The following is a 24,257-nucleotide window of genomic DNA, read 5'->3' as shown; positions in this document are numbered from 1 at the left end:
GAGCCGGCGGGGGCGGGAGGCAGGCGCCGTGCGGGCTGTCAGCTCCCCGGTCACGGCCGCGGCAGTCAGACACGCTAAGGAAACGCCGTGGTGCTGTGCAGCAATACATGGCACAGCGAGCGGCGAGGAGGAGCCTGCTTTGTTTGCAGCTTTGCTTTACTGGCTGTCATGATTTACAAGGGAGAAACGTGAAAAGCCACCCCCTTTTCCAGGACACAGAAACGTGGTGGAGATGCCTCCGGGCGCCAGAGCTTTATTCTGCTCGGAAGGGCCTTTTTGCCTGCGGACCCCATTCAGTCATTAACCTGTGGAGCGGTGGAGCGAGGAAGGCAGGAACCTCGCCATGGGCTACGACAGAAGCTGGCTGCCGAGGAACGGCAGCGAGCAGGGCCCGTACCAGGCTGTGGGCAGAGCGCTAGGCATGAGGAACGCCTCGGCGGGGCCGCTGGTGTGGCAGGGCGGGAACGGCAGCGGGGCTGGCGCGGCGCAGGGCGAGGAGCACGGCGAGGAGCAGACCTACCGGCACTTCACCACCACCGTGCAGGTTGTCATCTTCGTAGGCTCCCTGCTGGGTACGTGAGTGTGGCCGCGGGCGGTTCTTGGCGTGGTTTGTCGATCGGTGTGGTCAGGGTCTGCAGACCCCGCGGTACCCAGCGTCGCTTGCTGCCTTAGCGACTCTTGGGTTTGCTTTTTAGGTGCTGGGGTGTATGATTTCAAGTCCCTTGTGGGTTCTCGGTGTGTGAAAGGTGTTTCTATAAAGTGCTGTGCATCACAGATGAGCACTGGTACATTATGTACATTATGTGTGTGTATGTATGAGTAAACTTGGCTGTCGGAACTGAAATAGGCAACAATAAACAGGGGTTGATGCCAGCCTTGTTTACAGCTGCAGTGAGATCTGTTCTCTTACCACAGAAAAGGGCATGGGGTGTTGGAACCCAAGTTTACTGCGTTTCTGGCTCATGCTGCAGTAATTCTGTGTCCTGCAGACTTTAAATGAATCCTTTGGATGTACTTTTTGGTGTCAATACGTGTGACCATGGGCAATCTTCTTGTCACCCTTAAGGAAGGAATCCTGCACTTTAGATACCTGGCAGCAAATTAGCAATCTCTTGGCACACAACTTTGCAAACGTGTGTATGCCTGCTTCCTAAGTGCCTGTGGTGTGTTTTGTTAGGGACACACGTGCGTCTCCTGCCCCACACAAAACACCAAGGAAGCCTTTTGGTGAGTCGGGTCAGAACTGGGAGGTCAGGAAGCTGGCTGTCAGTGAATTGCCACTGCTACCTGAATCCTTCCCGGCTGGCTGTTTGCAGCGATGAGGCTGTGCACGCAAGGCTTGACTGAGAAAGCCTCCAGGACTTTGCTGCTGGGTGCTGGGTCTTGCTGCCAAGGATTAATTGTTGTTTTTCCTGATCTTGAGTAATGCTAAAATCTATTTCTGCCATCAGGATCATTATTCTAATACTGACTTCTCCTTGGTAATATTTAATACCACTGAAATAATTTGAAGAAGTTGCTAAGTATAGTCTTGGAGCAGCGCTGAGCTCTGAGCTCGGTGAGTGATATGCTTGCTGGGTTTCACTGTAATCAAGAGTGTTTTAGCTTTCATTACTTCTATATCCAGTGTGAGTAATCCTCACGCTTCATGCTCCCCCCCCATATTTAGTACCTAGGTAGTGTGGGGAAGTCAGGTCTTTTGCCCTATGTTGGATAGTGCCTGGTACAAATTGACAGCCAGCAGACAATGTCCTGAAACTAACGAGACTAGATGAAACCAGATTTTTAGGTCTTTCTCTTTGGGGTTTTGGGCCTTAAAGGCCATACCTTGGAGTCACATGTCCAAACTTATTTCCATGAGTGTGGATCCTCCAGTTTCATTTGCAGGAGGAAACCCACACTGCCGTGCAACCACGCCTTCAGCAGCTGGGGGTGTTTAAAAGCCACCCACCAAAAGGTACCACAGCCACACCTTGTGCCAGGCTGCTCCAAGTCACGGTCTGGCACTTCTGCAGTTTGCTTTCAAGAGGTGGGTTCTGTGAAGGTGTCTGGAGCTGGGACAAGGGGGGCTATCTGCGGATGGATGGCTGGGAGGCTGATGAAGCTTCCAGATCAGTAACTGGTCCGTGCCTGTCAAAGAGCAGTGCAGGAGAGGAAACGTGTGCTTTAAAGTATGAAAATACAGGAGCCCAATTAGGAGAGGTAGCAGCAGGCCTTGTGACTTTACAGTGATGGAAACCAATTGTAACCACTCTCTCTGAAGCTGTCTTAATTGCCAGTCTCCCTGCTGTCCCCTAGCACTGTGTTAAGAACATCTGTGACACATGCTGCCATACTGAATACGCAGCTGAAAACTTGAGAGGCTTTGAAAACGCCTTCCCCTGTCACCCCACCAAGGTAGTGCTATTCCCTCCTTGAGGAATGGAAGCACAGCTACAAAGAAGCTGAAGCCCAGATCCTCAGCAGCTTTTGGTGCCTCATCAGTGCCAGAACTTCTGCTTGTGCACGTGCTGCACACTGTCTGCATCAGCAGGGAAGGACAACTTGACGTCTGCCTCACACTTACACTTGCACAAATGCTCTTTTGGTTGCTTTCCTCAGAATTTGTTCTCTGCCATGGTCCTTAGAGCTGTTCCTTGGTCCAGTGAGCCTTTGGTTCCCCTTTGCAGAGGGGAAGCCGTTCAAAGGGAATTAGGCCTTTTCTTCCCCTGCAGCCTGAGATGGGAGACACCTTCCTCAGAGCAGATCTGCCTGCTCTGGGCAGGTGTGCAGTCTGCACAGCCCACACTGTGCCAGGGCTCTTTGCTGCTGGATAGAGTAGCACTGCCTTTTTAAATGGGGGAAGGAGTTTCTGGTTCCAGCTTGAAAGGGAGCAGGCGTACGCACACGCCTCAGTCCTGATGCTGAGTGGGGGGTGCCTAACACAAGCAGCACTCCACAGCACAGAGAGGCCCAGTCCTGCAGGAGGGCAGAATCAGAGTTAGGACTGTAGATTTAATTTGGGTTCCTGCTGTGCAGAAGGATGTGATGTGATAGTTGTGAGAGAGATGCCCGCTGTTCTCCTCCTGTTTATTGGAGACCTGCGGGGGACTTACAACAGCAGAAGAGAACTCTGTTGGTTTTCAATGTGTTGTGAAAGGACAGTGCTGTGGGGAGTGTGTCATGGTACCTGCTGAGGGCAAGACACAGGCACGCTGTTCTTTATGGTTCCTTCACAATACATTCTGCTTCTTTTAGGTAGCAACAGCAGTGGTACTGGATTCTAGAACTTCTGTCTTTAAAAGGGGTTATGGAATATTTGTTGTTCAAAACTCCTGATTCTGTAAGGAACCAGATCATTCCATGTTTAGAATGACCAAACCTATTCGGAGTCTAAAAATCAGGTACAGCTTAGGGCAGGCAGAGGTGGAGTTCTTCAGATAAGTTGGTCATAAGTTTATGAAGCTGGGAGGTGCTGAAGTGCTGCAGTGTTCAATAGCTGCTCATGGCACTGTGGGTCCTGCTGTTGCTCTTGCATGGCTGCTGTGGAAGTGCTTGCTTAGCAGGCTGCCTGTGATTTCGATGTGCAAGAACTGAGCAGGAGGATGGGGTAGATCTGCAGCTCTCTGCTTTGACCCAGCTAGTGCAGCTTCCTGTGCACTCCTTTGGCTGTAGCCACACGAGGTTTCCACACAAGACAGGAGGCACCAGAGGAAGGAATTTGGTCAGTTTAGTTATCCTGAGTAGCAGCTCAGTTTGCCTCTATAAAGGAAAGATTTGCAGTGTCCCTATTACAGGAAGGATCTGGACATGCTGGAAGGTGTCCAGAGAAGGGCCACGAGGAGGAGCAGAGGGCTGGAGCTGCTCTGATGTGAGGACAGACTGAGGGAGTTGGGGTTGTAAAGTCTGGAGAGGAGAAGGCTCCAAGGAGACCTTCTTGTGGCCTTCCAGTATCTGAAGGGGGCTACAAGAAGGCTGGGAAAGGACTTTCTGGGGTGTCAGGGAGTGATAGGACTGGGGGGGATGGAACAAAACCAGAAGTGGGTAGATTCAGATTGGATGTTAGGAAGAAGTTTTCCCCATGAGGGTGGTGAGAGCCTGGCACAGGTTGCCCAGGGAGGTGGTGGCAGCCTCCTGTCTGGAGGTGTTTGCAGCCAGGCTGGAGGTGGCTGTGAGCAACCTGCTGTGGTGTGAGGTGTCCCTGCCCATGGCAGGGGGGTTGGAACTGGCTGATCCTTGAGGACCCTTCCAACCCTGACAATTCTGTGATTCTATGACCTTCAAGACTTGCAAGCCATTTCTGCCTGTGATGCTTAGTTGGGTGCATGAAAACGGCAGAATTCATCTGGGGAGCTATAATGCTCAGCCTGTGTTGGTGAACTCCATTACCAAAGGCACACAGTGGGATACCAGGGAAATCTGAGGCTGGGAGGTTGTGTTCAGGCTGTCTTCCTGTGCAGCTCCAGGACCAGTAGTGGCAGCTCTCCTAATACTGGCATTTCCTAGCCTCTGAGTTACCAACTCAGGGCAGGGCTGGAGGAAACCAGTGCAAACACCTGCCCCCAGTGTTTGAGCTGTGCTTGGATCAGGGAACGTGGAACATGTCACAGCTGTCAGTGTGCTGAGCATCAGCAGAGCTAGGAGCAGACCTGTGCCTCTCGTACCTCTCTTTGGGTCCACACTTGTACTGGGTACCCCTGAAATCAAGAGTGAGTGCCTGGGGAGCTCTGCAGTGCCAAGTGCCTGTGTAGAGGGGTGTCTTGCTGTGGGCTCAGGGGTGCTGCACTCAGCAGCCTCTGCAGGTACAGTACCATTACAGGGATTGCTTCCAGGAAGAGATCGTGCAGGGGAGGAGCAGCCAAAGCAATGAGGCTGCTTGTCAGGTGTCATATGAACCACTGGGTTTGGGCCCTTGGTTGCCCTAACTGGCTTAGTAAAAGGAAAGCTAAGCTGCTGGAGGTCTGTGTGTGATGCAGCTGCTTTCATTGCCTTACACAGGAGGGAGAGCTAAGGATGTGAGGGGGAGAGCTGGCATATTTTCCTGGCCACCGGAAGGATGCAGAGGGAGCAGCGTGACCTGAGGAGGACCTCTTGCTGTCAGTGTTCATTCCCTGTGGCTGGCTTCACCCTGTGGGGTGGAAGCTGTCAGGAGATGTGAGTGTCCTAGCTTGTTTTGAAAGGGTGTAGAAGACACCAGGGGAAGAAGCAGGATGGTAGAGACTTGCTCTGAGACTGACTGCTTTGCTTTCACTAATCCTGCACAGATCTGCCTCTCTGGTTCCCACTGTACTCTGCCTGTAGGAGCCAGAGGAGCTGCTTTGTTTTGTCTCATCTGAGCTTTCAGACCAATTCCCTCTCCCTGGCATCAAAAGGATGTGGCTGAGGTGATGAGGGCAGGATCACTGGTGGAAGTGGATGATGATTTGCAGCTGTGAGCGATACTGACTAGGGTCTTTAATTCCAGTGGGTGCAGTGGAAGGGATGGGGCTGCTCGTGTGAGGTTGATAGAAGGAAGGGTAGGAGAGAATTTAGCTGTGGAGCCTCTGTCTTGTCACATTACTAAAGCTTTGAAGATGGAGGCCATGAGGTTTTTAGGCAGATTTTTCTGTTGCTCGGTTCTTGTTTCGGTCGTTCTTCTGAGGCTGCCCACAAGTGTTCCCCTGCTATCCGTTGCCAGGGTCGGAGAGGGCCATCAGGGATACCAGCTTCCAGCAACAGCACCGTGTTACATGTGTTCCTGGAGCTGCTCCTCTTTGGGCACCACTCAAGTTCTGCCTAGGATGTTTGATTTATTTTCATCTTTAAATAAGAGGAAGATTGTTGCCCGAGCTGTGACTGTCTCACTGTGCTGGGCTGTCTGCATCTCTGCCATCTGCGGGGAGGGTTTGTTCCCAGAAGGCAGCTGCAGGGACTGGGAACTTCAGCAGCTTTTCAAGGGGAACTCAGATCCTGTTGCCGGCTGCTGTGAAGAGAGGACTCATTTAAATGACTGCCTGAGCTCAGTGGGCCAGAGCAGTGAGGCTGCTGGCTTCTGCCATAGTGACTGCTGGGTGGGGAGCTGCCTCTGGCTGTGCAGACAGATCTGCACAGAGGACCCTAAGGGAAAGACAGCAGAGACCTGGCTTCTTTCATTCAGCACTGCAATTCTCTCATTTTACCCTAGCAAAGTGTTTCCTGGCTTTTGTTTTCTGTTTCCCATTTCCCCCCTTCTGTGTCCTGTGTAAACAGATTTTCTCTTGTTTGTTCTCTCCTCGTGCAGACCATACAGAGAGATGGAGCTCATGCAGTGGTCTCACTCTGATGGTTTTGGGGGCATATCTCAGGCAGTTTGGGCTTCTAACATAGAGGGCCTGCTGTGAGGATTGAGTGCAGCATGTTTCAGAGCAGCCAGGCTGCAAAGAGGGGAGGCCACCAGTGCCGGTGGGGTTCTCACTGTACACGGACAGTCAGAGGGAACAGGGAGTTCAGACCTTTCAGTCTGAGGCCAGGGGGTAAGGCAGAGTTTATAGGCTGGTTGGTTGTGGGGTTTTGTGGGAGTTAATTGAAATTTGTAACCTGAGGTTGCTAGTGCTTTTTAATCGAGATAATCTCTTCTCTCCACCCCCTCCTGTAGAATGCAGACAGGAAGAAGCTCTCATGTTCTTGGCTGCTATTCAACCCTGATTCAACAGTTTATGAAAATAGAGTAGTTGAACAGAGTAGCTGTGAGAAAAGAGTAGCTGTTTGAGTCAGAAGAATGTGGAGTTGCTGCTGGCACTCCAGTGGCTGTCACTAGCTTGGAAAAGAATCCAGGTGGACAGTGACTTCCCAATAGGTGACAACTAGAGAGTGGTGAACCAAAGCTGCTTTCTTTTGAGTGGGGGTGACACAGGGCTCCTTGCCACAGTGAGTACTCTTTGGTAGCTTCCTTTCTATCAAAGAAGATTCCTGAGACCAGGATTGCAGTGAACGTGGGAATAGGGCAATATTGCTCTACAAGGGATAGTTTTCTCTTCCTGTTAGAATTAATCAGCCTGCAGAGACTACTTATTACTTCATCAGGGCAACCAAACCTTTGACAGGAGAAGGAGGGAGTATTACTTCTGAGCTTTGGCAAGGTGACAGAAAGTCAAAAGGACAAGGAACACATTAGCATGAGCTCTGGTGAGGATTTGTAGCCCTGCCCCCACCGAGGGCAGAACCTTCCCAGGGGGAGCAGCAAGGAGAGGCCCGGGGATGGGAAGGATGACGTCTGGTTCCTGCTGGTGTCACTCTTAGAAAAGCTGGGATTGGTTTAGAGGAAATGTTCCAGACCAGGCCCTTTGCACAGAGGAACTTTGTTGCTGATGAGCTGATACTGAAAGTTCGGCAAGCAAAGAGGGACTGAAACTGAAGTGCAAGGCGAAGCCTGCGGCTGGGGTGGCAGTGTGAGGGTGCACCCTCGATGAAGCCTCTCTGCAGCAGGTGTTTGTGCTCTTGGTGCCTTCTCAGCTGAACTGCTGAGCAGCTCTTTCAGAAGGAAAGCTGAGTTTGGGGAGTGGGTGAAGAGGGCTCGTGTGAGCCTCCGCGGTCCCCGTTGCTATGGAGACCTCTGGTCTTGCCGCAGGAGAGGCTCCTTGCCTGGCTTTGGCTGAGGGGCTGCCGAGCAGCACCACCGAGTTTTAAAGGAGAGGCGCTGGGAAAACAACAATTTGGTCTGCAGATGTGTGAGGGGCAACAGCTGGTGTCTGAAGTGCAGGGGACACTGCGCTAGGGAGCTGGGGGGGAGGGGGCTGGCTGCTGGGGTTAAGTTGGTGAGCTGCTGGGTGAGCAGTGGGTTTGAGCTTTGTGTGTGTCGAGGTTGTTAAACTGATCCCTGTGTAGGGTGAAAATGATCGATCGTGGTCCCTTTACTGTCCCCGTGTGAGCACTGCAGTGACAGTCACGAAGCAGAGCTGTTTAAGTGAGTGGCTGGGTGCCATGGTGAGTCACATCTGCTCGAGGCACAGCTGCTGCCTGGCTGTGTCAGTGAAAGTTTAGCTACAGCAGGGGTTTGGATTGCACGTTCTGGGCAGGGAGTTGGTGCTGCAGCCATGAATAGACCCAAGCCCTTAGGGAGAACCTGGGATCACAAGATGTCAGGGGTTGGAAGGGAGCCCTGGAGATCTTTTGAGTCCAGCCCCCTGCCAGAGCAGGAGCATAGAATCCAGCACAGGTCACACAGAACACATCCAGATGGGGCTAGAGAGGCTCCAGAGAAGGAGACTCCACAACCTCTCTGGGCAGCCTGCTCCTGGCCTCTGGGACCCTCACAATGAAGAAGTTCCTCCTCCTGTTGAGGTGGAACCTCCTGTGCAGCAGTTTCCATCCATTGCCCCTTGTCCTATCCCAGGGTGCAGCTGAGCAGAGCCTGTCCCCTCCCTCCTGACCCCCAGCCCTCAGCCATTGATAGACATTGATCAGATCCCTCTCAGTGCTCCAGGGCTCTGGGACCCTCACAATGAAGAAGTTCCTCCTCCTGTTGAGGTGGAACCTCCTGTGCAGCAGTTTCCATCCATTGCCCCTTGTCCTATCCCAGGGTGCAGCTGAGCAGAGCCTGTCCCCTCCCTCCTGACCCCCAGCCCTCAGCCATTGATAGACATTGATCAGATCCCTCTCAGCCTTCTCCGCTCCAGACTGAACAGCCCCAGGGCTCTCAGCCTCTCCTCCCCAGGCAGTGCTGCAGTCCCTTCAGCAGCCTTGCAGCCCTCCCTTGGCCTCTCTCCAGCAGATCCCTGTCCCTCCTGAGCTGGGGAGCCCAGAGCTGGATGCAATATTGCAGGTGAGGTCTCAGCAGGGCAGAGCAGAGGGGCAGGAGGGATGGTGTGAGTTCTGCAGATCACGAGCACCTGGATGAGGTTGTTTTTCTTTTCTGTTCATGTTGGACAGTTAATTTTTATTGGCATGATGTTGGAATAAGTAAGTTTGCCATTTATTTGGAGTTTCCCCAATCTGTAGGAAACCATATGCTCTTGTACCAACCATCCCCAGAGAAGATGCTGGTAAATGTCAATGTGCTGCTGCTGACAGAAGCCAGCCTTCTGCAGCCCTTTGTCCTCAGGTCCAACCACAGCAGGGCTGAGCACACATCTCCAGGAGCCACGTGTGTGCATCAGTGCCAGAGCAGCTGGCACACAAGGCAGCCCCTTGCAAGTGCAGAGAGCACCAGCAGTAGCTTGGGTATGGCAAGGCTCAGAGATCATGCGGTAGATTGTCCTTGTACTAGTAGGAGCATCAGTGTCAAGTGTTTGGCAGAGAAAGGCAGAAAGTGGGCTATATACTCAACCTGCATATATTGAAGGAAAAGCTCCCACATGATCAAGATAATGTTTTGTTTTCTGGCTCTACTTCTTTGTATCCCTTCCTTGCACCCCCCCCTGGCCCATCACCTGCAGCACCTTCCGTGTGGGGACAGCCTGTAAGAGTTGGGGCAATTCAGCCTGGGAGAAGGCTCTGGAGCAGCCTTCCAGCACCTGAAGGGGCTCCAGGAGAGCTGGGGAGGGGCTTTATCCAAGGGCTGGGAGTGACAGAACGAGAGACAATGGAGATGGAGACTGGAGATGAGGAAGAAATGAATTCTGTCAAAGCAGTTCTTGCAAGAATTCCTCTCTTCCAGAAGACTGATAAAATATGAAGTGATGCTGCTTCTTGTGTGCCCTCTTGTATCTCTGCATGCCTTGTGGCACTTGGCTTGCCCTTACCTTGCTCCTGTCTCTGTTTCTCATGGCAGAACTGCATCATTTCTCAGAGGGACTGCTGCAGCAGGGGCTTCCCCCACTCACAGACTTCTTTGGGATCAGCCCCCTGCTCCACCATGGGGTCCTCCAGGGCCTGCAGATGGGATTCTGCTCAGGGCAGGAAGAGCTCAGCCTTGCCATCTCACCACGGGGAGGAAGGGGAAGGGCTGCTGTGGTGTGCCTTCCTCCTTCCTTCCTCACCGACCTGGCTGTCCACTTGGCTGTCTCTGCTAAGTCCCACTCCTCTGCAGAATAAAGCTCTCACCCAACACGTTTGCCCCTCCTAAATATGTTACTGCAGAGCTGCTGATTGGCTCAGCCTTGGCCAGAAGCAGGTCTGAATTGGAACTGGGGGAGCTTCTGGAAGCTTCTTCCAGGAGCCACCTCCCCTGCCACCAGCCCCCCACCAGAAAATGTTGTACAAGATTCAGTTCTTAATTTGCCTGCTTTGCCCAAACACTGCTGCAAAGGGAACACTGCAAGGAACACCCTGTACAGGGCAGCAGAGTTGCTGTAGTGCTTAGAGAAAGAGCTGCAGCACTCAGGAGTGGCTTACAGAATGTTCCTTTACTTCACTTACACAACATTTTGTCTATTATCCTTCTTTCCACCTAGTACAGATCCCTAATGCTAGATCTGGCCAAGTTCAGTGTTCTTTGTCTGCAATTTGGTTTGAGAAAAAGCAATAAACTGGCAGCAGCCTGAAACTTGTCTGGCTGCACCCAGCCTCTGTAGTAGCACAGCACAGACATCCTTTTGTTGGGCTGTTTTAAAACAGAACAAAAGCATCTGGTTGAAGGAGATACTAAAACAGCCCTGCAGCTGGCAGAGGCTGATACTGCCTGGCGTGGCACCAGTCTCTGGAGACTTGTTTTGATTGTTTTAAGCAGTTAAGAAAGTACAACTGCACTTCAAGTTAGAAAGGAGCTGCAAACCACTGAAGTACTCTTTGGCTTCTGTCCCTCCAGTCATTTCTTTAGAGCCTAATGTGGACAGATGTGAGCAAGCAGCTGTCTCAGGGACTGTGCCAGGGGTTAGTGATTGCTTTGTGACTGTGAACGCAGCTCACGCGGACAGAGACGTTTGTGTGTGACAGGATCTAACCCAGAGACATTCCGTGTGGCAGTGTCTGGGAAGGGCAATCAGAGCCTTCCAGCCTCTGCTCTCTGAGCACACTGCTAGTAAGGGGTTTGTCTTCTTCTAAGACCATGCAGAGGATCCCGTTAGTAATGTTACAGCTGCGTGGATCTTAGCATCACTGGTGAGGTGTTGGTAAGTCTCTGTCCGTTCCTTCTGCTGTCTTCAGAAAGCAGGCAACTTTGTGGCCCTGAGAATCTGGTTGTGGTACCCTTGAGCTTAGTGTAACACTGGAGTGAGGGCAGGACTGGGTGAGTATCAAAGCAGGACACAGCTCTTTCAGTGTCTGCCAGACACCTGCTGATCACAGGCACCCAAAGCCTGGCAATGACAATCTGCAGCTCCAGCACCTGATGAAGGCTGCTCCAAGCAGTGCCTGGGGTGCTGGAAGTGCTTGTGGGGAACAGGGCATCTGAGAGGGTCCCGATGGAAAGGACTGTTCTTACTAGGGCAAAGCATCATTGGCCTCCTCATCTTCACCGTCACCACCTGCAGCAGTGGCCAGCACACCAGTGGGAGGACATTTGTCTCCAGACCTGCTTGCTTCTCTCTCCCCTCACCATCTGGCAGAATTCCTCTTTTCTCTCACTGTCTCTCCTTCATTGTTGTAATGCTCTAAAGTAACTCTGAAATCCATGTTTGCCACCAGCTGTGGCCTCCAGGAATCATTTTGCGTGTGTTTAAGCCTTTGGGCGATGGATGGAAAGTGCTCAGACACCATAAAGCTTCTGAACCTATTTCTGGTCTTTCTTTCTAGGCTGTGGCCAGCCTCAGCCAAGCCCAGACTGCCATGACAATTTACCTCATGCCTAGAACGCCTCTTGTTCCTAGGCTGGTTTCCTTAGCTGTGTCCTGATCTAATGTACTGGGGTCTTTTCTTCTTCCCTGGCTTAATGACTTTAGTGAAGCTTTAAACTTGAGATGAGTTTGACTGTTTTGCATTATGGGCTGGTCTTTGGAATTGTGCTTCCCCAGCATTTGGAAGCCTTCGCAATACCTGAGTTACTCTGAAGCCATCTGGAGAGCTACAGCATAGATTTCTAAATGCCAAAAGGCAAAGGCAGCAGTAAATGAAGGCAGCAAAGGAAGCAGTAAATGAAGGTAGCAAAAGAAGCAGTAAATGAAGGTAGCAAAGAGTGTGTGAGGGTAACAGTAGAGGAGAAATGGTTGTGATGTGCACATACATCCATAGAGCCAGACATGCCAGGAATTCCCAGTGAGTTCTGCCTGGCTGCCCTGGGAAGCTGTTCACAGTCTCTGAGTATCAGGCTTGGGGGCTCTCCCATCAGACTCATCGCCAGCTCTTGCAAAACTGGGCATAAGTCACTTCCAAAGGTAAGGTGGCTACTTAGGGAACAACCTGACCTCAGCTCCAGACTCCACTTCCTGGCCTCTCCTCCTCGACAGAGGCAAGGCCGTTCCTCTGAGGAGTCCGGGAATGACATTCTATTGTACTTCTGCTTTTAAGAGAACAAACCACACACACTTTTAAAAGCCCACTTCAGTTTGGCCTCAGCTGGGTTGCTTCTCAGATAAGTTTTCATCTGTGAAGTGGTTCACAGTGGATTTGGAGAGCCTTAATTAGAAAATCCCTCTGGCTGTTGAGTGCTTTCTGTGGCTCTGATTAATTGGATTCTGCCCCTCTGTGCAATAATTCTGACACCACTTGGGGAGTCTTTGGAACAATTTGCTGCTGCTCAGGGGTTCCCAAAAGATTGATTAATAAGCTCAGAGCATCACAGGAGCATGCAAAAAACCCCAAACCCCAACCATTCCTTGCCCTTTTAAACTCTTGACAGTTGCAAAGCCTGTAAAGAACTGGAATAGAGACTGAAACCTGGCTGTGGATGTAGAGCTGAGCTACAGCAAAGGACTTTGGTCTGTGCAGAAGACAGCAGCCAGCAGGATCCTTTTAACTCTTTTGCTGCTAAATCTCCTGAGTGCAGTCAGAGATCCTTTGGAGGATGTTCTTTTTGGCCTGGTGAGCACTGCCAGAGCAGCTTGTAAGAGAGCAGGCTGTGAAAGCAGTCCCAGGTATTGGCAGTGTTAGCAGTCAGCAGAGGGTACCCAGGGACAGACCTGTGCTGCAGCAGCATTCCCAGAAAACACGCTGGGAAGTGCTGTACAGCGCAGTGAAGCTGTGGGAAACTTCACTTGGTCTCAAGCTTTAATGACGTTTGGGGCAGCCTAATGCTTCTAAGAAAGCAGTGTTGGTCTGGCTGGAGGTGTTAGAACACTGCCTGCTCTTCTATGGGCTAAAGGACAGGGTGTTCTTTAGAAAACAGCCCTGTGCCTTTGTGAATGTTCAGCTTCTTCAGCATCCAAAAGAGCTTGTCCTAGGTGAGTTTGTTTCCAGTGTCTCATTCTGAATTCAGGTGAGTTAGCTTGATTAGATCTCAGTCTCCCTTGGCCTGGGCAGTAGGGCAGGATTTGATTTTGAATGGTGCAGAGAAAGGAACAGGAGAATTTCCCAAGCATATTTGATTGGTTTCTGTTCCCCTGTGCATATTCTGCTAAAGATCACAGAAGTGTGAATCAGTTTTGTCCACAAACAGCAGAACAGAGGACTCCAGACCATCCAGGCACTGGTACTAAACAGCAAACCAAGGCAATCACCTCCAGCCGCTCCACCTGCAGGCTGTGCAGCAGTGTGCAGCAAGTGTAGTGATAATCCAGAAGGAGAAAATGAAGTTCAAAGGAGCATGAGTGAAGGGGCTTAGGCAGATAGTGCTGGGAAGTGCCTCTGAAAATAGCTAGGCACTGTTACTGCACCTGAGTGAGCAGGAGAGCTGTGCAGTGCAATGTTTGGCTCTGTGGCAGCAGCCCTAGAGGCACAGAGCTTAGCTTCGGAGGTCTTGGAGCAGACAAACGTGAATACTGCTTTGAGTTTTGTTTTGCATTTCAGTAAGTGCAACAAATGTCCTCCCAGTTTTGTGCTAACCCGGATGAAAAAGAGCTCTTGTGAATGGTAACACAGATCCAGGAGTCCTGAACAGCTCTCATGTCCAGGAGAGGTCTGTCTCCTGCCTGCAAGATCCTCTTCCCCGCTAGCTCTTGCTGTTGGGTTAAAATGAGATCTTGCCTCCCCTGTCATCGCTGCCTCTCATGGCTGTGCAGAACTGTGGTTCTTGTGGGTTGTTGTACTGAAACGGTGCCTTCAGATGGGATTTTGTTCTATTGTGTCCTCTGAAAAGTGGCAAACCCCTCAGCTATGGAGCATGAAATGTTCATGACTGTCCAACATAGCTTTGGTAATAGGCATTGAAAAGGGAGTTTCAAACAGCCAACCAACCACGAACAATTCAATAGGGCAGAAATGGGAGGTTAATTAGTGAATTAATGTTCACAAACACAACACTTGGCAGAGAGGATACATTCAGAGAAAAAAAAAGGAGCCACTAATGTGTATTGTAGCCCACAAAGACAGCGTGGCAGCAGGCTGTGTACATCTGCATGCTTTTAAGTGCTGGAAAGAATTCTTAGAAACAAAAAACTCACCTGAAGATTATGGAAGCTTGGCTGAAGAGGAGGAAGCATTTCTTCAGCCTGGGGTCTGTTTCCCAGCAACATGAAATTGGTACAAGCACTAAACAGAAGTTAGAGGCAAGGGAGTCGTTTTAGTGCCAGTTGCACTGCATTTCAGTTGCTGCGTTTCAGAGCAGCATGGATCTGATAATTGCATTCTGGGTGTTCATGCCGGTGTGGCGTTGGAAGGGAGCAGGAAATGCGAGCAGCTGCTGCCTCCTGCGTCCGCCGGTAGGCTGAGCAGAGGTGGTGCTCACTGACCACGCCGCCCTAGGAGAGGCTGGTGGGGGCAGGAGCTCTCAGCCCAAGAGGGGTCTGCTGCCAGCTTGCGCTGGGCTCTGTGGTGGAGGGAATTTAGAATAAAATAGAATAGAATAAACCAGGTTGGAAGAGACCTTCAAGATCATTGTGTCCAACCTATCGTCCAACACCACCTAATCAACTAAACCCATGGCACCAAGCATCCTGTCAAGCCTCGCCCTGAACACCCCCAGCGACGGCGACCCCACCATCTCCTCAGGCAGCCCATTCCAGTGGGCAATCACTCTCTCTGTGTAAAACTTCCTCCTAACCTCCAGCCTAAACCTCCCCTGGCGCAGCCTGAGACTGTGTCCTCTTGTTCTGGTACTGGTTGCCTGGGAGAAGAGATCCCCATTTGAAATGGGGATCAGGGCAGTGCAGATCAGTCTCTGCTCTGAGCCTCAGGGAGGCTAAAGCTGGGCTTCACCTTGGGCTGTGTGTTGTGCACATGGGGCAGGCTCTGCCTTTCTTCCTCTGTTTCCCCCTTTTGCATTTCAGAGGAAAAAACTGGACCCCTCTTTTGTAAGGGGCTTTGCTCTTACTAGTTTGATGAAAGGGTTGAAGAAATGGAGGCAAACTGTGTCTCCTCTTTGCTCAGCTGTCTGTGATAGGAAGAACTGGAGGTGACCTGCAAGTCCTGCTTCCCTGCACTGCCTGCCTCACTGGCTGAGCAGAGCTGAGGAGGCAGTAAGGTGGCCACCTACACTGGGACTGAGACAGCCAAAGGCAGTGACAGTGGCCTGCTGAAGGATGAAAAGTGGCTTCAGTGCTCAGGTTTGCATTTTGGTTTTCATAGAATCCTAGCTCAGGCTGGAAGGGAGCTCAGAGCTCATCTGCCCCAACCTCCCCACCATGCCCAGGGACACCTCTCAGCTAGACTCAGCTGCTCAAGGCCTCATCCAGCCTGGCCTTCAGCACCCCCAGAACTTTTCCAAGTAGGTTTGTTTAGAATGTCAGTCTCCTTGCATGTCTGGCAAAGGAAAGTGAGTTATGAACTATTTTACAACTAAAAAGTAAATCAGGCAGCTTGGGATCAGTGGAATGACCAAGAAAAGGACATACAAAACTGCTTCCCAATTCAATCTGCTCATTTCCAAGGGCTGGATCTAGTCCTTTGGCTCATCCCACAGTTCTCTCTGTGCATGGCATTATGCAAGTTCTGTTTCACTTCCATTTTCTTGGCAGAGTATTACGATCAGGTCACATTAAAAACACAGCCCTGTGAATAGTGCCTTCCACTGCTCTCTGTAAGGGAGCTGTCTGTGAGCCACCAGCACCTCTCTGGTTCCAGACTGTTGCAGAAGCTGCAGCTGCATGGCTGCCATGAATACTGCAATGAGCCATGTGGCACAAATCCCTGGCCAAGGGCCTGGCCTGGGAGAGAGCTGCTTCTCTGGGTTTTAAAAGCAAACCCAGGCATGTTGCAAGTTAGATAGGAAATAACCATTGCACTGTTTGGGTTAACCATTGAAAATGAGGAACCCCCTGCCATACTGGCAGTGCCTGGTGCTCTGTACTGCCAGGCCAGGAGCTGGAGCTGGGCTATTGAACAGCGGTGATTAATGCAGATGCAGCTCATTAGCATTGCATTGATGGGTTTGCTCTTGTGCATGCACAGGGTGCTCTATGAAACATTTATCCACCCATGGTAGCTGTCAGTTACTTCTCTCTATTTGCATAATTTACCAGTAAAGCTTGAAATGCTAAATGAACTCTTTCACCCTTGACACAGGAGCAGCTTCTGACTGATTTGCTGTGGGAGCTCTGAGCTTACATGGTTCCAGCTGTGTATCAATTTATTGTGTATTGGAAAATCCCCATGAAGTCAGCTCTGAACATGCTTACAGACCTAAACATCCTGTGCCTCAGCTGCACCTGGCAGCAGAACACGGGTGGGACACTGTGTGCTGCACAGGGCTGGCTGATGGGGAGTTGGTGTCCTAAGCCCATACCAGTGCAAGGAATCAGATGGCAGAATCGTGGCAGCATCAGGTTTCAGTGCAGAGCTTCTCTGTGCCTAGCAGTTTGTGGAGGCCAAACAGGAGTGGCTGACTGCATTTCTAACACCAGGGAAAGAGAGGAGTGCAAAAGGCCACCTCCCCTTCCCTCTGCAGCAGGGCACTCCCCTGGCTGCTTGGAACACCACTGCTCCTGCATGAGGAGTGCCTTGGGGTGGATGTGAGGCAGTCTTACAGCCTGGTTTACCTTCAGAACTCTCTTGCTGGAAAAGGGTGCCCAGACCTGGAATTTTAAACACTTTTCTTATTCTCAAGGTCAAGAAAAAACCAACAGAAGTATTTCTTCAGTGTGATTACCTGGATCTGGTTCCCTTTACTTCAGTTGGTTCTGGGCCCTTGCAAGTCTCTCTGCATTTGGAGTCATCAGTCCTGGCTGGATCATCGACGACCTCTTGGCCTTGCTAAGGAGATGCATCTCAGAATCCATCTTGGGTTTCTTTAATGCTTTGTGTTTTCCATTTCCATTTGGGATCAGTCATCACCAGAGCTAGTGCCATTTCCCTGTGCCTCTCTGATGTATAACTGACAATGTGGCATGACTTGTAGAAAGTCATCAGAGAGCTGGTCCCCAAAAGATAGCTCCTGGGTTCTCTAGCAGCTCCTGGACTATAAATGAAAACACCTCTGATCTTTTCTGGGTTCCCAGTCTTCATTTATGTTCACTCTGATGGAGGGGAAACTTGCTGTCAAAGTCAGGTTATAAAGTCAGTGCAATTCAAACTAGATGAAGATTGAAATACACAAAAATAAACCAAAAGTACCCCAACTTGCCCCCTGCTCCAGGGCACTGCCATAACAGATTATAGCCACCTGGGAAGTACTTCTTTAATAACTGAAGGGTTTAAGATCTTCCTGAAAGCAACTGGCTTGACTGACTGAACACCTCTGAGCAGCTTGGGAAGCTTTAAATCAGCTGATTGAGTACTGCCTGTGGAACAGGTTGTCAGGCGCCTGCCAAAACAGGGTGATGATTCCATTCTCTGCAGCACAGCAGGTGGTGAATGCACAACTCAATATTGTGTCAGCTGCTCCAAGGGAATTTGCAAGACACATGGCACCACAGACAGAACATGGAATTCCAAATGACACCAAACCTCTGCAGACCTAAATGGTGCCTTGGTGAGGCCAGTTTGGAAGTGACTCCTGCTGAAGCAGTGCCTTGTTGTGTCAAGAGGCTAAGCCTGACTTGCTGGTGTGGCTTTGCCCTTGCCACCTGTCCACACCTTGGCCAAGAGTGTGCTCTTGCTGGCCTTTTGTGTGAGCAGCCACAGGAAGACTCAGCAGATAAAAGCTTGGTGGGGGTGGTGTTGGTAAGGGGAAAAATCAAGCTGAGGAATGGTAGTGTCAGCAGGGAGAAGAGCGGGGGGCTGCAGCTGCTTTTTCGTGTCTCAGCAGCCTAAGATGCTGCTTTCTTTTATTGTATGTGCTCTACAAAGGCACTGACAGGTCTGACTGCTTCCTAAAGCACTTGCCCTTGGCTGGAGAAGAGCTCTGGTTACTGGCAGCAGCGGCATGTGGTGGTTGGTGCGGTCTGCAGAAAGCGCAGCCTGACTTTCCTTGCAGGCAGGAGGCTGAACTCTGCCTGCTGTCCAGCTGCAGGAGAGAAGGTGGAGTTGTCTTGCCAAGCAGTGTTTTTATGGTGGAAGGTCTGCTGTGGTGGTTCTGCACAGTACAGCCAGGAGGGATAAAGGAAAGGAGAGTTACATTTACTCAGATGACACTGCTCAAGATTGCCCTGCAGTTACTGCTGCTGAGCAGCTCACACAGGAGCCCTGCACTGAGCACACCAAGAGGCAAGGCAGCCTGGCTGCGCTCACAGAGTGCACGTCTGCATCTCCTGCACCTAGAGTGGCAAAAGCTTTGAGAACTGCAGGTGTTGGGTGACATTTGAGGTGAGACTCTAATACTGAGTTCATAAGACTTTTAATACTGAGTTCATAAGACACTAATACCGAGTTCATAAGACACTGAGTTCATCTTTGCTATTGCACAGTCTATTAAGGTGTTGGTTTTTCTCCTGGTAGCACTCTTGCAGTTTATTTGAATACTCAGGATGGATCATTTAATGCAGGAGTCAAACCATCATCTAATCCCACTGCCTGGATATGCCTCTGAAATTCCCCAACTGATTCATCACTGGGAGCTGGGAAGAGATAGCTGGGGGGCTTGCTTGCAGTCAGCTGGGTCGCAGCCGTTACTACTCAGCAGTGTGTGCTGGCTCAAAGCAGTGGCTGCTGGTAAACCCCACACAAGTGCTTGGATTTGCAGGGCCAGGGAACACTCACATCTGTTCCAAGGATTGCTGTTGGGCTTGGGGGGTGCTTGGTTGTTGGGTTTGGTTTTGCTCTGTTTATCCTTCCTGTCTCTGCTGCAGGTAACATCATGGTGCTGTGGTCAACGTGCAGGACGTCATTGCTGAAGTCTGTCACAAACAGGTTCATTAGGAACCTGGCCTGCTCGGGGATCTGTGCCAGCCTGGTCTGTGTGCCTTTTGACATCGCTCTCAGTGCCAGTCCACACTGCTGCTGGTGGATCTATACCATGCTCTTCTGCAGAATCGCCAAGTTCCTGCACAAAGTCTTCTGCTCAGTGACCATCCTTAGTTTTCCAGCCATTGCTCTTGACAGGTAAGAGAGCAGGACTACCACATTCCTTGATGCCTGTTTCTTCTTTCTCCCTCTGAATCCCTTTTCTCCCTTCCACATTGGTCTTGCTCTTGTTCCAGTGCTTTGCTTGAGATCTGTGGCTTCTCTCTGGAATGTACTAGGGTATTCTTCCCTGTGAGGTTGGCAATGTGTAGTGTTGAGTGTACTCTGGCACCTGGGGGCATTTATAGAGGACTTGGAGCCTGTAGATCCACCCTCAGAGAAGCTTCTGCTTTTTCTTTCTTCCTGTTAACAACTCTTGCTCATTGATGGCACTTGGAAGCAGACAGTCTCCGGCTCTAGACAAGGTGCATGTTTTGAACTGTGGAAGCTGATATTCCTTGCCTGTGCCTGAGGCAGGTGCTGCATCAGTATCACATTTGGTTGCAAACAGATGAGTGTGTATGTAGCCACCTGTATGTGTGTGGCAGTACATTTAAAGCCCCTCCACACCCCACAGAGCTGGGGTGGGGGAAGTGGAGAAGCTGGGATAGAGGGAGCCAGGGGGAGATGCCTCTCCCACCCAGGGCTGTGGGTCAGTGAACTCACACGAGCCCTTCCCCCAAGCCACGTGCCCTGCCAGGCAGGGTAAGACACAGACCCCATTCTGGGCAAAGGAACAGATCCTCTTCTGCTCCTGGTGCCTACTGTTGTCTGGCTTTGGCCATGCTCTCCTGGTGACATGTGACAGAAACTGGAGCTGGCCTTCATGAGAAGGGGTGAGCTGTGGAGTGAGTCAGCTCTCTCTTGGGTCCTTCCCCCCACACACACACCAGGGCTAAGCAGCTGGGGTAGCTCAGGAGGATTCTGCGATAAAAAGGGACAAAGAGAGGAATTCCCACAGGCAGCTAACAGCCTTGTGAGTGCCTGAGGTACTCCTGAAGTCTGAGTGTGTGTCAGAGGTGCACCTGACTTCTTCTGGTGCACAGAGAGTGGTCAGTGTTTGCTCTGCTCAGGGTCTTGCCAGCCTGAGCTTGCGCACAGCAAAGCCCCATTGCACCTGCAGTAGGTGGGCTCCTGGCGCTTGCGGCCAGCGGCTTCCTGCAAATGTCCGGAGCAAAAGCCTCCTGCAAGCAGCTGTGCACATGCACCGTGGCTGCCTCCCAGTGTGGCTCAGCTGTGACTCCGCCGTGGCCGCTGGCAGGTGGTGCGTGTGCTGTGCAGTTTGCAGGTGAATGCTGGAATCTTCACAGCGATGTTCAACCACATCTACCAAAGGGATGCAGCCTCAGCTAGCGAGAGGCTTGCTCGGCACAGCACCCGGTAGTCCTTGTGCTGTTAGACCTGCACAGGCACGGCCCTTTTCTCTCACAAGCAAGCAGCTGGCAGCCCAGCGAGGGATGTGGGCCAGGGTGCTCAGCAAGCTGCCGAGAGGCTCCTCGACAGCACTGTGCTCGTTGCAGGCTTCCCCCTCTCCTCGGATCCCTGGTAACCTGTGGGTTTTTTGACAGGTACTACTCTGTTCTGTACCCCCTGGAGAGGAAAATATCTGATGCCAAATCCCGAGACCTGGTCATCTACATCTGGGCCCACGCAGTAGTGGCCAGCATCCCAGCGCTCGCCGTGACCAACGTGTCTGACATTTATGCCATGTCCACCTGCTCCGAACCCTGGAGCTACTCCCTGGGGCACCTGATCTACGTCGTCGCCTACAACATCACCACCGTGATCGTGCCGGTGGCTGTGGTGTTCCTCTTCACCATCCTCATCCGCAGGGCGCTGAGCGCCAGCCAGAAGAAGAAGGTGATCATCGCCGCCCTGAGGACCCCCCAGAACACCATCTCCATCCCCTACGCCTCGCAGCGGGAGGCCGAGCTCCAGGCCATGCTGCTCTCCATGGTGGTCGTCTTCGTCTTCTGCAGCGTGCCCTACGCCGCCCTGCTGGTCTACCGCTCCGTGCTCGCCGCGCCGCGCGTCTCGGGCTCCCTGCTGCTCACGGCCATCTGGCTGCCCAAGGTGTCCCTGCTGGCCAACCCCCTGCTCTTCCTGACGGTGAACAGATCGGTGCGGAGGTGCCTGCTGGGGACGGTGCTGCAGCTGCACCGCAGGTACAGCCGCAGGAACGCCGTCGGCGCTGGGGGCGCTGCCGACGGGGGCCTGGAGCCCAGCCTGCGCTCGGGCAGCCAGCTGCTGGAGATGTTCCACATCGGGCAGCAGCAGATCTTCAAGCCCACGGAGGACGAGGAGAACGAGACCAGATCCGTGGGCTCTGGTGACTTCCCACCGAAGGAAGCTCCTGCCGGCGGCTCCGAGGGCAGAGAGACTTCGGCTCACAGATTGATGGCACAGACGGCCTCGGACTCTGCTGCTCAGGTGGCACCAGCTGTGCCCACAGATGCCGAGGCAGTACATGACAAATACTCCATGCAGTTTGGGTTTGGACCCTTTGAGCTGCCTCCACAGTGGCTTTCAGAAAACAGAAACAGTAAGAAGCGACTCCTGCCTCCTCTGGGGAACACCCCCGAGGAGCTGATCCAGACAACACAGCCCAGGGGCAAAGCAGAGAGGAAAATCAGCAGGAGCAATAAAGTCAGCATCTTTCCCAAAGTGGACTCTTAGTAAGAGCAGGAGATGGCAGTGACAGAGGAGGGTCACCTTCTGCTCTCTGTGTGATCCCATGGATCTTTGTTATGCTGAGATTTGTTCCAGGCTGATTGGTTTTGGTGCCAAATGGAACTGAGACAAAGAGAAAGGAATGGTAAATACAAGTGCTCCTTATTCTTGTGTGCAGCAGGTGGTGCTGGTTCTGATTTCCCTGGGAAAGCCCCGCAGTGGTACCTGACTGGCTGGGCTTCCCAAAGCTCCTCTGGCTTCAGGCACACTTCCTGTGGAGTTCCTGTGGAACTGCAGCGGTCACCTTGGTGGAATCCTCCCCTTGTGTTCAAATGGCCTGGCTGTCCAAGTCCTGGGGAGGAAAGGCTGGAGGGAGCAGAAGACAGGTGCAGAATGAGTAAGCTGTAAGCAGGCACAGCAAGGTTGTGCAGAGCTGTAAGCAGGCACAGCAAGGTTCTGCACAGCCCTGAAGGAAGGAAGGTGACTCTTAAGTACATCTATTCCCAGCCCTTTTCTCAGCTGAGTGTTAAAAGTGACCCTTGCTGGGCTTCTTGCTTCAGCCAGTTCCCAGAATCTGCCAAACAGCTACTTTCTAAAAAACCAAACCCACTATTTGGCTTAAAACTTCAGCAGAGCCAGGGATACCCAAAGTGTGTCAGACCTGAGAGCCTTGCTGAGAACCCCACAACCAGCTATTCCTATAGTTTTAACTGCAAGCTGGATTGGAACCCACACAGGACAAATCCTGACTCCGGGAAACAAGGATATGTGTGCCGGGGCAGGAGCAGAAGCCTGTGGTCCTGTGGTAAAGGGCATGTGCAGGGATCCCAGCAGGGTGAGAGGTGTATTATGTGTGTGACCAATGGGCAAACCTATCTGCTGCAGCACCCTGCTGCTCTCCCACGGGAGAGCTGGTGACAGAAGGGGCTCAGAAGTGCTGGCAGCCTTGTATGGAGCTGCCGAGCCAGGAGGCTGGAGACGGAGCCCAGTAGGCAAGGTCTGTTCGTGCCCTGGCTCACTGCTCTCAGGGGTAGGGAAGTTCTCCTTCTGCCTTCACAGATACAGATGCCAAGCAACCTGCTGCACTTGTCTCAAAGAGTAGACATGAGGCTGTCCAACCTGGTGCCTAATTGCTGAGTGACTGAGTCAGACCATCCCTGGTGTCAGCACAGCAGCCCCTCTGTGAGAGCTGAGGTGTGCTGCAGCTTGCCCCCACATCAGCACAGCCATTCTGCCTGCTTCCCACTGTGAGCTTCAGGCCAGTCTGCTGGCCTGCTGTAACCCTGCCCTTTGAATCCTTGCTCAGTTGCAAGTGGTCTTTCCTTCTTCCTTATCTGCAGTCACTGTTATCTCTGTGGGTAGTTAGGAAGCACAGCCCAGTAGCACCTGTGTAGCCCCTGTGGTTCTCCTGTACTTCAGTCCTTTGGTGCATGCTGAACCTCCATCTCTCCTTGCTGCCTGTTTATGAAAGCAGTTTTCTTTAAAGCAGACTTTCAGAAGGGCAAGGGGAAGAATCTTGCCAAGTTCATAGTAACTTACTAAATCCAACCTGTTAGTGCTCAAAGTGAGAAGGACTTGGCAGGATTTTGAGATGTACCTCTTCTTCCTTTGCTGTGTCTGAAGAAAGTCAGCAGCTTCCAGTAGCTTTGGGTGGTGGATTTCTACAAGGCATTAAAAGCAGATGTTTTAATTAAAGGTTTATACATTCCTGTGTAAATGCTGTGTTTCTCCAGTTCCTCTTTGGCTGCACTGCACTTCTCTTCTTGCTAGCTCACAAACTTGTCAGCTTGGCAGTGAGGAGCAATCTTCAGTGGGCCTGGATGGGTGATGGGAACCCCAGCTGCTCTGCTCCCTAGGTACAGCCAGGAGAAAGCAAAGGTAGCTTCCTGCCATCAGAGGAAACATTCCAGGGAGAGGGGTTCCTTCTGTGGCAGAGGCAGAGCAGTGCCATAGCAGGCTGCTTTTTGGCATTGCCAAATGTAATGGCTGGGCCTCCAGAGAACAGGTGCCATTAAAACCCTCTGAACACCCCAAAGGCAAAGCAGGAGTTTGGTTCCATTTAATACTTGGAGCCCCTGTATAAAGGCCTTGGTCAAAGGTGCTGTGATCAATGTGGGTAACAGTTGCTGGGCTCTGAGCTCCTCTGAGGAAGGCAAACTTGCTCTCAGTTTTGTCCTTTTCTGCTTTTAAAAACACAGCTGCAGATGATGGCTAGATTTCTCCAGAGCTTTCTTCTGCTCTGCTCCCTGCTTCCTGGGAAGATGTTCCTGGATCAGTGGGCTTGAAGAATGGAGAGGGAAGTCAGACTGCAGGTGCAGAGCAGTAGCAGCTGGTTGCAGTCCCACAGCCAACCTCTGCAGGTGGTG

At 51.7% G+C, this 24,257-nt stretch overlaps 1 protein-coding gene across 1 annotated transcript; it reads left to right on the top strand.

Annotated features, from left to right (window-relative positions):
• On the top strand, nt 1-22,163 carry GPR176 (G protein-coupled receptor 176). Its single transcript, XM_054162132.1, has 3 exons — nt 1-572; nt 19,068-19,320; nt 20,790-22,163. Exons 1-3 carry the CDS (start codon nt 344-346, stop codon nt 21,895-21,897), a joined length of 1,590 nt encoding a protein of 529 aa, XP_054018107.1. The 5' UTR covers nt 1-343; the 3' UTR covers nt 21,898-22,163.
• The last annotated feature ends 2,094 nt before the right edge of the window (nt 22,164-24,257 follow it).

This window comes from Dryobates pubescens, chromosome 5, assembly GCF_014839835.1.
Source record: "Dryobates pubescens isolate bDryPub1 chromosome 5, bDryPub1.pri, whole genome shotgun sequence".
In the NCBI taxonomy this organism is placed as follows: Eukaryota; Metazoa; Chordata; class Aves; order Piciformes; family Picidae; genus Dryobates; species Dryobates pubescens.
Note: the sequence above shows the minus strand (reverse complement) of the source record. Positions and strands in the feature narration are given on the sequence as shown.

Excerpts from the sequence above, each read along its gene's own strand:
- GPR176 (XM_054162132.1), top strand. The coding sequence starts at position 344 with ATGGGCTACGACAGAAGCTGGCTGCCGAGGAACGGCAGCGAGCAGGGC. Across the intron at positions 573-19,067 it reads CTTCGTAGGCTCCCTGCTGG|GTAACATCATGGTGCTGTGG; the intron begins GTACGTGAGTGT and ends TCTCTGCTGCAG. Across the intron at positions 19,321-20,789 it reads CCAGCCATTGCTCTTGACAG|GTACTACTCTGTTCTGTACC; the intron begins GTAAGAGAGCAG and ends GTTTTTTGACAG.